Source organism: Camarhynchus parvulus, chromosome 2 (genome assembly GCF_901933205.1).
Source record: "Camarhynchus parvulus chromosome 2, STF_HiC, whole genome shotgun sequence".
NCBI classification, from domain to species: Eukaryota; Metazoa; Chordata; class Aves; order Passeriformes; family Thraupidae; genus Camarhynchus; species Camarhynchus parvulus.
Genome location: NC_044572.1, coordinates 70008710 through 70023639, shown reverse-complemented (window position 1 = coordinate 70023639; position 14930 = coordinate 70008710). Strand labels below are relative to the sequence as shown.

General features: G+C 45.6%; 1 protein-coding gene across 1 annotated transcript in view; it reads left to right on the top strand.

The window, feature by feature from the left end:
* Positions 1-275: 275 nt before the first annotated feature.
* The window catches only part of PHLPP1 (PH domain and leucine rich repeat protein phosphatase 1), a 135665-nt gene continuing 121010 nt past the window's right edge, over positions 276-14930 (top strand). The window contains 3 exon segments of the mRNA XM_030943948.1: positions 276-564; positions 567-1370; positions 1373-1669. Of these exon segments, the coding sequence (XP_030799808.1) occupies positions 327-564; positions 567-1370; positions 1373-1669 (1339 nt within the window). The 5' untranslated portion in view covers positions 276-326.

Below are 14930 nucleotides of genomic sequence, written 5' to 3'. Positions count from 1 at the left end.
CCGCCGCGCGAGCGGTGGCGTCACCCTCGCGAGCCTCCCTCGCTCCCCGTGGGCTGGTTAATATTCATGAGCCGCGCGCGCGCGGGGAGCGGCGGACGGCGGCGGGATCGCTCGCTCCTCGCCCGCCTGCCTGCCTGCCTTCCTCCCTAATGGCGCTGGCGACAGCCGGGCAGCGGGACTGAGCCAGGCACCGGCGGAATGCTTCCCGCGGCTGCTACGTAATCCCCCCCCCACCCCCGGGACGCGGCGCCGCGCTCCGCTCGGCCCCCCCCGCGCCGCGGCGCTCCCAGCAGGGCGGCGGCGGCGGCATCCCCGGCCCCGCGGCGATGGAGCCCGCGCAGCAGCGAGCGGCAGAAGCCCCAGCGGCGGGAAGCGGGCGGGGAGAGCCGGAGAGCGGCTCCCCGGGCAGGAGGAGTCAGGCGGAGAGCGGCGCGGAGCCGTCGGGCGGCGGCGGGCAGCTGGACGGCAAAGCAGCCGGCGGCCCGCGGCGGAGGCGAGGGGGAGCCGGCGGATTCGCTCCTCCCGCGGCACTGGCGGCCAGCGGGACTCCGGCGGCCCCCGGCGGCGCGCTAACTCCCTGCTCCTGCGGCGGGGGAGGTTGAAGAGGAACCTCTCCGCCGCCTCCCCCTCTGCCGGCGGCGCCCCGGCCCTCTCGCTGGGCACCCGCAGTTTGGACAGGAAGGCGCTGCTGCTGCTGAAGCCGCCCCGGCAGCTGCAGCCCCTGCAGCCCCCGGAGCGGGACTGGGTGCGGCGGGACCTGCAGCGGGGCTGCGTCCACGTCTACGAGCGGCACATGAACTGCTACCTGCGCCCGGTGCTCTGCACCCTGGAGACCACGGCGGCCGAGGTGGCCGCCCGGCTGCAACAGCTCGGCCACCGGGGCGGCAGCAGCGTGGTGCGAGTGCTGGGCAAGGCGGGCGCGCCGCCGCCGCAACCCCCGCCCGAGCCGCCGGCGGGCCCCACCGAGGCGCCGCCCGAGCCCGCGGCCGAGGGGCTGCGGCCGCAGCCGGACGAGAAGCCCAGGAGCCGGCGGGGGATGCGGAGCGGGCTGTCCGGAGGAGGCTGCGAGGAAGCGGCGCGGCCCGACCGCCTGCCGCTGTGCAGCGGCGCCGAGGAGAGCGACTTGGCCGGCGGCCGGCCGAGCCCGGCGCCCTCCGACTTGAGCCCCGGGGCGCCGCCGGCCGAACTGTACCTTGCCGGGCCGCCGCTTTCCTGCCCCTCCCTGCTGGGGGAGCTGGGGCCGGCCGGCTCCGACACCGAGAGCTTCAGCCCCAGCGCCGAGAGCGTCTCTGACCGGCTGGACCCCTACAGCAGTGGCGGCGGCGGTGGCTCGTCCTCTTCGGACGAGCTGGAGGTGGAGCCGGCGCCCCCGACGGGGTGGAAGAAGCAGGTGCGGGGCCGGGCCGGGGCCCCCCCTGCCCGGGGGAGCTGCCCCTGGGGCGGGCAGTGGGGGTGCCGGCGGGCGCGGCCGGCGGGCGGGAGCAGCCGGCGGGGCCGCCCGCCCTGTATGTACAGCTGCACGGGGAGACCAGCCGGCGGCTGGAGGCCCACGAGAAGCCGCTGCAGATCCAGAACGACTACCTCTCCCAGCTGGGCTTCCGGGACCTGTGGCGGGTGCAGGAGGAGGGCATGGACTCGGAGACCGGCTGCCTCATCCGCTTCTACGCCGGTGAGCGGGGCTGGGGGGCGACCGTGGGGAAGGGGCGGGAGCCGCGCCCACCGCCCCGGCTGTTGGTGCGTCGGGCGCCGGGGTGAGCGGAGGGCGTGCGGGCGGCTGGGCGCTGCTCCTCCGCCGGGCCGTCCCCTGTCACGGGGAAGGTGGCCCGGGGCCGTCCCCTGTCACGGGGAACGCGGCCCGCGGGTGTCTCCGCGCCGCGCCTGGGAGGGGCCGTGCCGGGAGGTCCCCGCGGCGGCGGGAAGCGCTCCCCGAGCCGGCTGCCGGGAGAAGCTGCGGTGTCAGCGGCGCTCAGGCTGCTCCAGCGCTGTGCCCGGGGTTGCCTCCCCTTCTTTCAGCGCCTCGGTAATGGAGGTCGCGCTAATGTTGTTTTCCCGTTCCCAGCAGCGGCACTGGGCGTTCGAGGTTAAATCAGCCTTAATCTACTACTGCTTTCCCTAGTGACGAGGAATTGCATCGGTGCCGCTGCCGGGCACGGGAGGTCGAAGGTTCGTTCCACATGTTTGCGGGATGCCGGCAGCTGGCTCACGGTTTAGTGGAGCTGTGTGCTCGCTCCGGGGAGCGCCGAGCCCGCCCCATGGCCGAGCCGAGGGCACGGCCGGCTCGCTTCCAAAGGGGCAATGCCCGCAGTTCTTGCTCCTGAAATAGGTTACCACAGTAGGGTGGCTGCCTGAGCTGAGAGCGGTGCATTCCTGCAAACAAGATCCTGCGATTGGCTTTCTGCGTTGTTGGCATCAGTTTTTCCCCTTAGAGTGGTGGGAGTTCACTGAGAGATTGAGGGCAGCAAGTGAGAGAAGTAGGGAAGCACAAGTCATGGTCTTTGGAAGCGGGGTGGTCAAAACCTTTATCATGAAAAGGGAGAAGCTTTGTAATGCAGCTTTGCTGTTACAACATACAGTACAGAATTTGGAGAGTGTTGGGTGGAAAAGTTAGCTCCCACGTTGTAATTATGCAACCTTCTGCAGTTTTAGGGAGGTTTAAAAATACCTTGTGTGTCAGTTGAGTTGGTTTGTGTAAAAGACTTACTGTGATCTCGGAAATTCTTGGGTTTTAACTATCCTGTACATCTCTTCAAAAAGAAGACATTGTTTAATGTCCAGGTATGCATTCAGACACCTTGTCAGTTTTCTCGTGAAACAGGTAAATGTGATATCCCAAGATGAGGTCATGCTAGCAAAGTAGCACATGCCATCCATCCCCTTGCTGGGTTGGCTGAGCAGAATGGTCCTTCAATGAACCGTGAGAATTCAGTGCTTTAACTTTGAAAAATAGAGAGATTCTTTTCTCGAGCGAATTCCTCTGAATGTCAAACGGAGTCGGTAATGGTGGGGTGGGAAGGAGAGCAGTATGCTGGATAAGTGCCCTTTTTTATTCAGAAGAGAATGTGGGAGTGGTGGAAAGTGGTCAATTCAGCTTTTCTTCAGATTTTTCTGATTGTACAATGACCGTGGCATAATGAGTGCAAAAGTAGCATTTGTTAAAGGAATTGACAGAAATAGGTTAGATGCATTGGGGTCAGAAAGTAGCTTAAAATACTTTTTTTCAGATCATGATTGTGGTCTTTTATGTTTCTTTGCCTGCTCTTGAGGATGGAAGTCAGCAGGTGATGCTGGGAGGGATGTTGCTTCCTTTATTTCCAGTCCCACCCCACCATTAAATGGGGATGCACACACGTGTTTTAAATTGGGACAGCTGTGTGCCTCCTTTTTTAACAGGATGTGTTCTAAAGAAAACACAATCAGGAAACACAGTGAAGTCTTACACGCAGTTAAGCCGGTTTGCATGTAGTTTTAATGCATTAAATGATTAATTATACATGCTAAATGAGGATGTTCCAGCTTTGTTTTATTTCAGTGTCTCAACTTGACTGCTAATGTAGCTTGTACATTTTAGACTTCCTTGTACAAAACTACTGGATAGAAGGATATTTCTGTGAGCATACATAGGATTAAATTAATGCAAATTTCTTATGCAAGTTCATATGCTAACAAGTATGCCTCTGTACTTCAAAAGTGCAGCATTTTTTGAAATCCTTATCTCTTTGAGGAGATCTGTGATCAACATCTAAAACACCTGTGATCAGGTGCTTGTAACAGAAAGATTGCAGCATTTAAGGTACCAGGCTAGCCAAAAAACAGCTAAGAAAATATTACTGACACATAATTATACTGATTTTATGTAATTGTCTTGGCAAGTTATCTCTGCTTCCTTATTTTATACAAACAAGATGAAAGGGAGGGAAGGAGAGACACTTAAAAAGAATACACACCAAATTACGCTGGAAAAGGGAGCAATTTTTTTGGCCCCAAAGTTAAGTGTTTTGCTTAGGAGAAATACCTTTTTAATAAATGATCCTCCAGGATCATACCCTAAGGAAAGCTTTAAAACAGTGATTTCCTGTTTGCCTAGGACTTCGTTGATTTAAGTGGCCTGGCTTGTCCCAATGGATAGAGAACCACTAGCATCTCTATCCCTGTAATTTCCTGCAAGCTATCTCAGTAGGATTTGGTGATACTTGTCTTTTACTGATGTGAAATGATATAAACCTAGGTTGGATTTATTGCATTGCTTCTAAAAGGAATTCTTTCACCTAATCCCCCTGGAGTAGGGAGAAAAGAAGAGAGCAAAGTGATGACTTTGGTTTTTTTTATTTTATTTCTGAGGTGAGACAGTTTTAAGACTGGAAGATGATTGTGCTGAAACTTACCATGACAAATTCCACATAAGACAATACAGCAAATAGCTGTAGTGATTGCTGTAGGCTGGTAATTTCTCCTGTTGTGGAATCTGGAAGACACAGAATAAAAAATTATTGCTAGGAGAACTGCAGAGAATTAGATTTTTCTGCTATGACAAAACAGTTTTCTTAATAAATAGCAGTCCACAAATATTCTGTAAATGAAATAGCTGGTCTGTTAAAAACCCTCAAAACCAAAATGGGACACTAAGAACGTAAAAGTGCTTCCTGTACATTGCCTTGGTTTGTTTCAGAATGTGGTTAGTGTATGTTTATTCTGGTGTCTCCTCTCATTTTCTTCCTTAAGAGTGTGAATGTGGTTAATTTCATCAGTGTCTTGACTCCTAAGCATTAAATGGATAACACCACTGCTAAAACAAAATCCCTTACAGCTTTAAGGGGCTGATCCTACTTGTAACATCAATTTGAGCAAAACTGGGTATTAGTGATTGGTCAGGCATGTCAATTTTTCTCTCTGTTGAAATCTACCTTAACAAAAGATAATGTCCTCAAAGTTTGAAATACTTAATCTCTATTTAAAAGGACATGATTAAATAGCTTTCTGCTGAGATACTGTGTGACTGAGTTCTGGAACTGTGTAAGAATCCATAGGGCAATTACAGTTGTGATGTTTTCTATGGGAGACCGATTAGGTCAGACTTCCTAAACTACTCCTAAAACCTTAAGAGTGGCTGTGATCCAGAGGACTTCTTGCAAACAAGTTCTAATATTCCTTATTGCTTTGTAAAAATAATTGTTGTCACAGTGTCCTTGATGTCCCGATAATTTGCATATAGAAGGAAAAACAGACTAATACAACAATCTCATTAAAAGCTGCCAAACTGCTTATTTGTTTTAGATCACAAATAAGCATGGAATTACATGCAGTGCTGTGTTCTGGAGCTTCTGCATGGCAAGAAGCGTGAGTAATATGATCGTGGTCTTGGAGACTGGTTCAGTACAATGGGTGTTTGAGGCTTTTTTGTTTTAGTGCTGAAAGGTAATGTTTCTGATTCTGGCACTTGGCCACCATTAAATTCTCTGCCCCCTGATGTGACATAGGGCTTCTGCACCTGCTGGTGTCATCAAATATTTCAATTTTTCAGCAGGCAACTGCCTATAGGCAGAATACTAAGAAATGCCAGCTGTAATTAAGGGTGTTAATTTTGCATCTGGCTGTCAGATGTTATTTGGGAAGACATCCTTTCGGCTCACGTGGCCTTTTAGAAAGCTGTGAAGAAAAATGAATCTAGCTTGGTCTTGAAGTATAAGTGATGCTGTTCTGTCCAGTAAAGAAAAGGGGGGAAGATCTTGTGTCAGGATCGGTTGCAGTGCTCTGAGCAATCGCGTTTGCTTGCCTTCTTTAAAAAATGTACACCTTGTAGTTGGGGTCATACGAGACTTCCAGCTAGATGGATTGAAACACAGTTTTAGATGCTTAGTTTAGAAGGTGCCAGATGCCTGGCAGTGCAGAGCTTTGTGGAATGTGTTGAATTGCTGGTGCTGTTTATGCTGCTTGGTGAATAACTCAGTTCAGCTATTTAATACGTTGATAAACTCGATTTAAGGTGACTAAGTGCTGTTATGGGGGGGAAGCATGCCAGAGACACTGTTTTTATTATTGAGTGTGGGAGAGCAGCTGTGCCCTAAAGAACTGCTTTTGGAGCACTTGACATAGTTCTGACATCTCGTATCTTTAACATGAAAGGAGTTAATTCACATTAATGTGAATGGATGTCTTTTTGCAGGTGTGATTGGACAGGAGAGGTCTCCATGAAGTTGTCTGAAACTGAAAGGAAAAACAACCTCTGCCTAGGGCTGCTGTGATCCTAATTTTTTTTTCTTCCTAACGTGACTCGGATGAACATTCTTTACCTTGTAGTCATTTATGTGTCGGCATGTCCTGCAGAGAGAAGTAATACCTAAAATTTTCCTCTTTGGGAAACTCACTTTTCAGCTACATAGCAGTTTAAATCTGGGCTTGGTCCATGTCAGTCCCAAGATAATGACATTTCTAGTCCTGTTCTGCAGGAGAGTTTAAAATGGTTGCATTGCCTTTGGCTGGCTCCACCTGTTCACGTGCACAGCCATTTGCTTATCTTTTGTTCGAATGGGGTCTTTCTGAGGTAGGCAGCTTTCAGGGGGCTCTGGGCTCCTACAAAGGAGGAGCCATGCAGATAATGCTGGAATGCTGGTGCAGCCACAGCTGAGCTTTGGTATGTGACAGCTGTTAAGTACTATGGTCTTTGCAACTTTTAAACTCTGTTGTACTCCTGGCTGGCATCCATAACTTAAGTACGTGTTAAGTACCGACACGGGAGATTTTAGTGTGATGTACATAGCAGTTACTATATATACTGAATATGTAGTGCCTGATTTGGTACATCCAGGAGCTGAATTTCTTCACTGCTGCAGCACAGAACATGGCATTCTTTTTCCTTTCTTTTCTCTTAATGTATTTTGATGCTGTCACTGTTGCATTTTTTACCAATTTCCCCCCCTTTTTTTAATGGTATAAACATCCTCTTGATGATGGAATTGCTGATATACCTAAGAGCCCTTCTCTAATTAAAACATCCATCTGTTCTATTAGTACACTGACAGACTGCTACGCATCTAAAGCACGACATGGTTCTTGGGAAGGTACTACTTAATAGTGCGAAAAAAAAGGATTAATTCGATCCAGTGTTAGCAACTGGTGTGTGCTTCGTAACTATCAAAACCTACTTTGATAGTTAAAAAAAATCTCTTTATAAAACAATATAAAGAGATATTTATTTCTTATTTAAGTGGTCCTGTAGAAGACAGGCATGTATAAGATAATCTGCCTGAGCAGGTAAATTTGAAAAATATATGCATTCAGAATTCCACAGAATAGAAGTTTAGAGATGGAAATCCTGGAGACTGCTGTTTCTTATACTCAGCTTTCTAATTTGGAGGGACCCTGTGCCTCACGTACTTACAGCTTCATTTCCCTCTGCGTTTAAGGGGTGATCATTTTGAATAACTATTTAAGTTATTAGTTTATTAATTTAGGGGGAGGAAAAGAAAAAGAAACCAAAGACTCAACGTCTGTGCAAAGCAAGGATAGTTTGACTTAGTCTGCAGTGTTTCATTATTTCACTGCTTGTGGAATGGGGCGCTCTGGCATTTTAATTCAGATCAAAGTGCTCACATACTTGTTTTCAGCTTCCCTTGAGTCAGTTTCATTGCTGTATTTCAGAGCTTTTGCTCAGATGGGGATTTGCGCTCTGAGAAGCCGTTTGTCTGGAGTAGCTCTGTAATAGCTGTATTCTTTAACCCAGAGAACTGAATGCTGTAGTTACCTTTGGGGGTATGTTGGTAAAATATTTTGTGTGTGTATTCAAATGGAATAGATTTTGATGCTTCAAGTCAGTTGCAGTTTGTGTGGGGAAACTTAACCCAGGTAAAAAGGGTAGGGTGTGGTGTACCAAAACATCTTCAGGTTTGTGAACTTCACTGTCTTGGCCATATATTTCCAGCTTAGTTTTTACTTCTCTGAGATATTTAAGAGAAGTGCAACCAACTTTCATAAACGACTAAAAAGTTTTAAACTCCCTGAGAGATGAATGTGTTTTAACTTTTTCTATATTTGTCTCTTAGACAGGAATTCTAAAACACTAAGACATTCACAGAATATTTAAAAAACATCACAGGAGGACAATGGACCTCATTTAAAATGACAATGACATCTTTCTTATGAAAATCATCTGAGATTTTGGAAACCTGTTTAAATTACCACTGCATGGCAGTGCTGGAGTTATGTATAGATTTGAGGTAGTTAAGGTCTGTAAAGTCTATGGCAGAACATTTCTGTAAAAATTCTAGATTTTTCAGTTTTGTGCTTCATTCCAAAGGGCCAAGTTTTATTCTTTCTGTAACTTTTGTGCTTAATAGCTTTTCTGAACAGTTGAATTAGCTGTTCGCTGTAGCGTTGCCTTTTTTGTGAGAATAATCTGTACATTTTTCACTAGAAAATAACTTGTATTCATTGTAGATTAGTTATTTTTTTCAATTAGTCTGGCATTTATCCACCATGGTATCCTAACATAGATACCACTTTCTAAAAATAACTCGTGGCAGATTTGAATTGAACATTTTCCCACTGATTACTGTTACATACTGACGTCGCCTTAGGTATCTGAGAATGTTAAACTTAAGTATTGTTATTTATGATATATTTTATTTAACTCTTTGTCTACTTTTTGTCATATGTGTGCTGTATGATAAACTGTGAACATAAAGAAAAAGCATTTCTTGCTGTTTGGAATGCAGCAGCTGCTGTACCATCATGGAGGGATGTATGTGGCTTTTTGCTGAAGTTCCATTCAGGATTTCAGGTCGGCAAAGTGAATGGTAGAACTGGTTTTCTGTGCTGGCGCAACCACTGTAGTGTTTGGTTTTTTTTAAAGAAGGCACTGTCAGTAATCACTCTTTGGGGTCTTGTCCATGGATGTGGTCCCCAGAGCCCTCTGTACTCCCTGCCACTGTCACATAAAATCATTTAGTTACGTAAATGGATAGTCCAAGTTCTTTATGGCAGTTGTCCCAACCAGGATTCCTTTTGCTTCCCTGGTTAGCTACTAGCTAGTCCTGACCTTGGGGTCTGATGGCTGAGACTTTCTGCTCCCATGGATGGGGTTAAATATGTGAAAGAATAGGAATAGTACATAATCTTTTGGGGGTTTTGTACGCCCCCTTCCTGCTCTGTCCCCCATTATTTAGGGGACAAAAATTGTTCTTTGGAGGACATTGCATTTAAAAATGACAACTGTAAAATCAGGAAGAAAGACCTCCTAGAGTGAAGTCATTTAATTTCACAACGTAGCATACTCTTCTTTGAAGCTTTTTCTGTCGATAGGGAAGTAAAATTTCTTCCAGCTGGCTTTGGCTTATTTGGAGGGATGCTGAAAATACTCATTGCTCAACTAACTGTGTGTTCCTCGATTTGACAGCTAAGAATAACTGTTTACATATTGATGCAAAATACTGTGTTTCAGGAAATTTTTCTCTCCAGTTCTATCTAGTTTAGCTTTTGGTAGAAGGAAAATGAAAATTGTGCACGTGGGCAAGATTTTTAGAGTTTAACTCGAGGTGTTTTTGTGGGCCAGAGGTAAATTTGTTCCTCTGCAGGGTATTAATTGTTCTTGGTCTTGTGCAGTGGCAACGGGAATCTTCAGCTTTACTAGGCTCTGGATTGTAGTCATAATTCTCAAAAGCCCATAATAGCTACTTGAACCGGTTCTTCTCATCTTCAAGCACTCCAAATGCTGTGCCAACTTATTTAAATAAAGACAAAACAGTGGGTCTTGGTCCAGGGGGTAATGAGGAGCTGGAATGCCTTTGAAGTTCAGGACCCTGGGCTGTAGGTGTAATTTACATAAACCTCATTATGTAATCTGAATGCAATTTCTCTTCCTGTTTGTTTGATTTATGACGCTTTGTGTCCAAAGAGAAAGAGATAGTAAGACCTGTAATTAAGATAAGTGGCAGGCCACTCTTTTTCTGAATGTGTGCTCCGGAGAGGAGAGAATGTAGATGCAGCATTAAGGGTAGAACAAAACCTGTGATTCAGGCACCTTCAGTTGATGAGAATAATTCTGACTCTTGTCCTTTGAAAAAGCTGCATGCTTCTTTAAACAATAACGATGCCTAGTTCAAACTGTTATTGGCTCTAATAGAAACGGTACAGAAAAGTTTGGAAGTCCTTACCAGCAGCAATTTTGCTTTTATATACACCATGGAGGAGCTCTATCTAAGCAGCTCTCCTGAGTTTTAGAGCTGCCTTGAAGGTTTTGAGTATCTAAGTGGACAGTGAGTTTTCTGATCAGAATTGTGTACAGTGACGTTTTGTTGCTCTCATTCAAGCACTTGTTTTGTCTTACTGCCAGATCCTCTCTAACCTTTTTATTACAGCAGATAGTAAGTAGGAGCACCGCGTTTGTGCTTGGAGTCCTACAAGCAGCAAAGCTAACTATGCGTGCAATCTGCTTGCTTATTAGATGATTGATCAGCTGAACCAGTGGCTCCTTATTGTGAGCTCTTTATGATTATTGACTCAAATTCATACAATTGTGGAAGTTGTAAAAGACCTTCAAGGTCATTGAATCAAACCTTTGATTGAACACCTCCATGCCAACTAAACACTAAGTGCCATGTGCTGTTTATTGAACACTCCAGGGATGGTGACTTCACCTGCTTCCTGGGCGGGCTATTCCAATGCCTGACCATCCTTTCAGTGAAGAAATTCTTCCTGATTCCAACTTGAGTCTCACCTGGTGCAGCTTGAGGCCATTTCCTCTTGTCTGTCACTTGTTGCCTGGAAAGAGAGACCACCCCCCACCTGGCTACACCCTCCTTTCAGGCAGTTTTAAAGGGTGATAAGGTCCCCACTGAACTTTCTCTTCTTCCAACCTAAGCAACCCCAGCTCCCTCAGGTACTTCTTATCAGACTTGTGCTGCAGACCCTTCACCAGCTCTGTTGCCCTTCTCTGGATGTGCTCCAGCCCCTCAATGTTCTTATTGCTCTGAGGGGCCCAGAATCTTGGACACAGGATTCAAGGTGCAGCCTCACCAGTGCTGGGTACAGGGGACAATCCCTGCCCTGCTCCTGCTGGTCACTATTTCTTATACAAGCCGGGATGCCCTTGGCCTTTCTGGTCACCTGGGCATACACTGGCTCATGTTCAGCTGCTGTCAACCAGCACGTGCAGGTCCTTTTCCACCTGGCAGCTTTCCAGCCTGTACCCACAGCCTGTAGCTCTACATGCGGTTGTTGTGACTGAAGTGCAGGACTAGTAAGTGATGGAGGAAGGTATTTTTCCTTGTTGTGTGTTACTTAGTGGGACAGACAGACCTCTAGGGGACATCAGTGAGCAATCATTTTATTTATGAAACTTTTTAGGTTGTCTCGGGCATAATTACTGTGTGTCAGTGTTGACTTTCTGCATCTACGTCTGTTTGCTTTCATGCTATGAAGCTTGTCTGATGAAATAAAGACGTTAATGACAAAGTGTTAAGAAAGAAGTGGTGGAACATCTGGAAGATGGCTAGCATGTCTAATGAACTGAAGTTAACAGTCTAGGAGCTCTTGGTTTCTTCTGGTACCAGTATTTCGTGGTCACAAACACTAAAGCATGATCGTTTGCAGGTTGCAAACAGGATGTGTCTCAAAGAGAAGTTAATCATATATGTGTGGGAGATTCAATTTAACATTTCAGAAATACAAACAGGAGTTTATTGAAAGCTGTGCAGTATGTCAGTATGTATGTAATTATACAAAATTGTTCCTGAGTTGAGGACTTCTAATGTACTGTCTTGGTAGAAGCATGGTTGTCTGGATTAAAAATAGATAAATAGGTTATTTAGAAGTAGACCTGAGTTAATACCCTTTCAGAGCAAGCAGTTAACATTTTTGTCTTGGGTGTCCTAGCTAATAAAAGAAAATAGTGACTAAAAAAATTTGAAATGTCCAAGCTATGGGAAGTTGGTGGAATGTGTCTTATCTTTTTTTTTTTTTTTTTAATTTTTTCTTCCTTTTTGGTTGTTTATTCTGTTTTTGTTTTATGGGTGAGGTGGGTGGGTTTGTTTGATAGCATGAAAAACATGTTCCTTCTCTGTATAAATTAAAGTCCCTATAGTCTGTACATTCCCTGTGAATAAACAGAAGGTTAATGTGGTACATTTCAGACTATCAAATATAGAAAGTGTTTCCATTTCATGACTTCAAGAACAATGGTATCATCTGTATAAGCATATTCATCCCTGCTAAGATTAGACTATAGCACTGAGAAGTGCTTGGTGTGTCTGTCTTTAATCTCCTTAATCAAATGACAGTGTTAATTCCTGCTAATATGAGAAGAGTACATTAAATTATTTTACTTATTTTGCTTTACAGGTTATGTATTTGATGTGCCTCTTTTAAGAAAAATGCTTCAGAATGCTTCTTTTCTTAATCTTGGCGATAAAAGATCCTAGTTTATTTTGAAACTTGCAGCTTCTTGTAATTGAAATCTAAAATGAAATAATATTGATCAGTATCACTAGATACTGTAGTACAGAGATTAAGACAGTTTGTAGCCTGCAGTGGACTAGGCCATACTCTTCTGTGCGTGTCTGAGTAGATGTTTCTCTGGTGGAACCCGAGGTATATTTGATGTTTTATTTACAGCACAGGGTGGGATGTGATCCTTTGTGCAGTGCTCCACTGGAGTGTGAGCAGTTTCAGCACCTCTTGCTGCTTCTGTTCTGTGTTAATAGGAGATAGATTTTGAGTATTATTCAGTAAATAACTGATACTACTTTCTTACACTGTGGAAGTGGGGAATGCAGATTTGTCACCTTAGTTGTGAACAGCACTGTTTTGAGAGTGTCAGCAGATTGCAAAGCAGAGATCAACTGTAGATCCTTTTAGTTCAGAACAGGCAGCTAGATACTTCTCCCCTCTTTTGCCTTATTTTTTTCCTTCTTTTTTCCTACTTGGTTTTTTTTTTTGCAGTGCTTTTATTTTTCTTCTTTTTCTGTTTTTCCTCTGTCTTTTTTTCCTTCCTGCCTTCTTTTCCTCTTTCCTTTTTCCCCCCCCTGCTTTCCTTTTCCTTTTTCTACTGGAAGTTTTTGGACATTCTTGGCTGCATTTACCACCTCAGCCTTTTTGTACATTTTGAGTCTTCTTATTGAAGATTTTGAAGGGTTTCTTCTCAATATGCATGTATCAGCAGGCCTCTTTGTGTGTTCCTCATTCAATCGTGCCTGTATCTGTAAGGCTGTGTATCAAACAGTCCCCTGCATTACTTGTGGAGAAGAGCATTTGTTCTAGCATGGCTAACACGGGGCTGCAAAAATAAGTAAGTAAAATTCTCTCCAGAGAATGACAGCACATGGCTGTAACAAATTGCTGTCTATATATGTCAACAATGTAGGATCAGGGAACAGTGTAGTTAAAAGAGATAAAAAGAACAGAGCCTTAAAGCAGTTTAAGGTGTACTGTACCTTTATATTACAGGAATAAGCATTTGAAAAGTTTTTAGGTTTTTTTTTTGTTTTAATAAAATCTCCTATGTCACGTGTCTTGTTCTTCATCCAGCAGAGCATCTCTAGCAAATGTAGGGTTTTAAAAGGCAAGGGTTGTGGCCTGGGTTGTCTGTTATACGAATTTGTAAACTGATTATGATATAAAGGAAAAAAAGGCTGATTTTGCATAGTAAGAACTCTGGCTGATGGTAGAAGAGTTCATGCTGTAATAGCCTTTGAATCTGGAATTGGATGTACTGATTCTTTACCATTAGATTACTTGTAAACAGTGGTATTACATGCAGCACATCCTTAAAGCTTCTGCTTTTTAGGAATGCATACAGCAGACATGGAGGAGATTCAGCATTTGGCACTGCTGTCATGTTTGCTGTCAACCAGCTAAGCTAGGCATGATCAACTAGACAAGTTAAATAAAACATGCAGTTAACAATCATTGTCCTTTCTGAATTGTGAACAAAAGTGCTGCTAGGCAGTATTGTACAGGGAAAGTCTAGTCTCCTCTTGTAGCCCTGAAAAAAGTAGGATTCCTGGTAGGCAGGTCCTGGGACCTCAGTGTTCAAACTTCTGTCCAGAAGAGGATTGCATGCCAACCATATGAATTTCAGTGGGGCAAGTGCCTGATTCTACACTTGGAATGTGGGTGCCCTAGATGGGCACACAACCTGGGAAATGGGGGATTGGAGAGAAATCTCACAGAAAGAGATCTGGGGATCCTGGTCAATGGCAAGTAGAATATGAATGGGCAGTGTGCCTTTGCAGCCAAAAGAGCTTAACAGCATCCTGAGGTGCATCAGGCACAACACCACCAGCCAGTTGAGGGAGGGGATTGTCCTGCTCTGCTCTGCACTGGTGCAGCCTCGCCTTGAACACTGTGTGCAGTTTTGGGCACCACAGTATAAGAAAGATTTCAAGCCATTAAAATGAGCTCAAATGAGAGCTGCAGAGATGGTGAAGGACCTAGAGGGGAAACCTTCTGAGGAGTGGCGAAGGTCATCTTGTTGTTCAGCCTGGAGAAGAGGAGACTGAGAGGGAAACCTCATTGTAGCCTGCAGCTGCCTGCCAAGGAGAAGTTGAGAGACAGGCACAGATCTCGTGTCCTCTGTGACCAGTGACAGGGACCCAAGGGAATGGCATGAAGCTGTGTCAGGGGAGGTTTAGGCTGGATGTTAGGAAACCACCAGAATGTGGTTGGACATTGGAAAAGGCTCCCCAGGGAAGTGGTCATGGCACCAGGCCTGCAAGAGTTCAGGAAGTGTTTGGACAACGTTTTCAGATGCATGGCGTGATTCTTGTGGCTGTTGTGTGCTGGGTCAGGAGCTGGACTTGAATGACCCTTGTGGGTCCCTTACAACTCAGAATATTCTATGATTCCATATGTCTTGTTCCTGGTGAAACAAGAACAACTGTAATTTTAGTAGAGGTGAACTGTTCTTGCATCTCTGTGTTCTTTATTTTGTGAGATTCTTA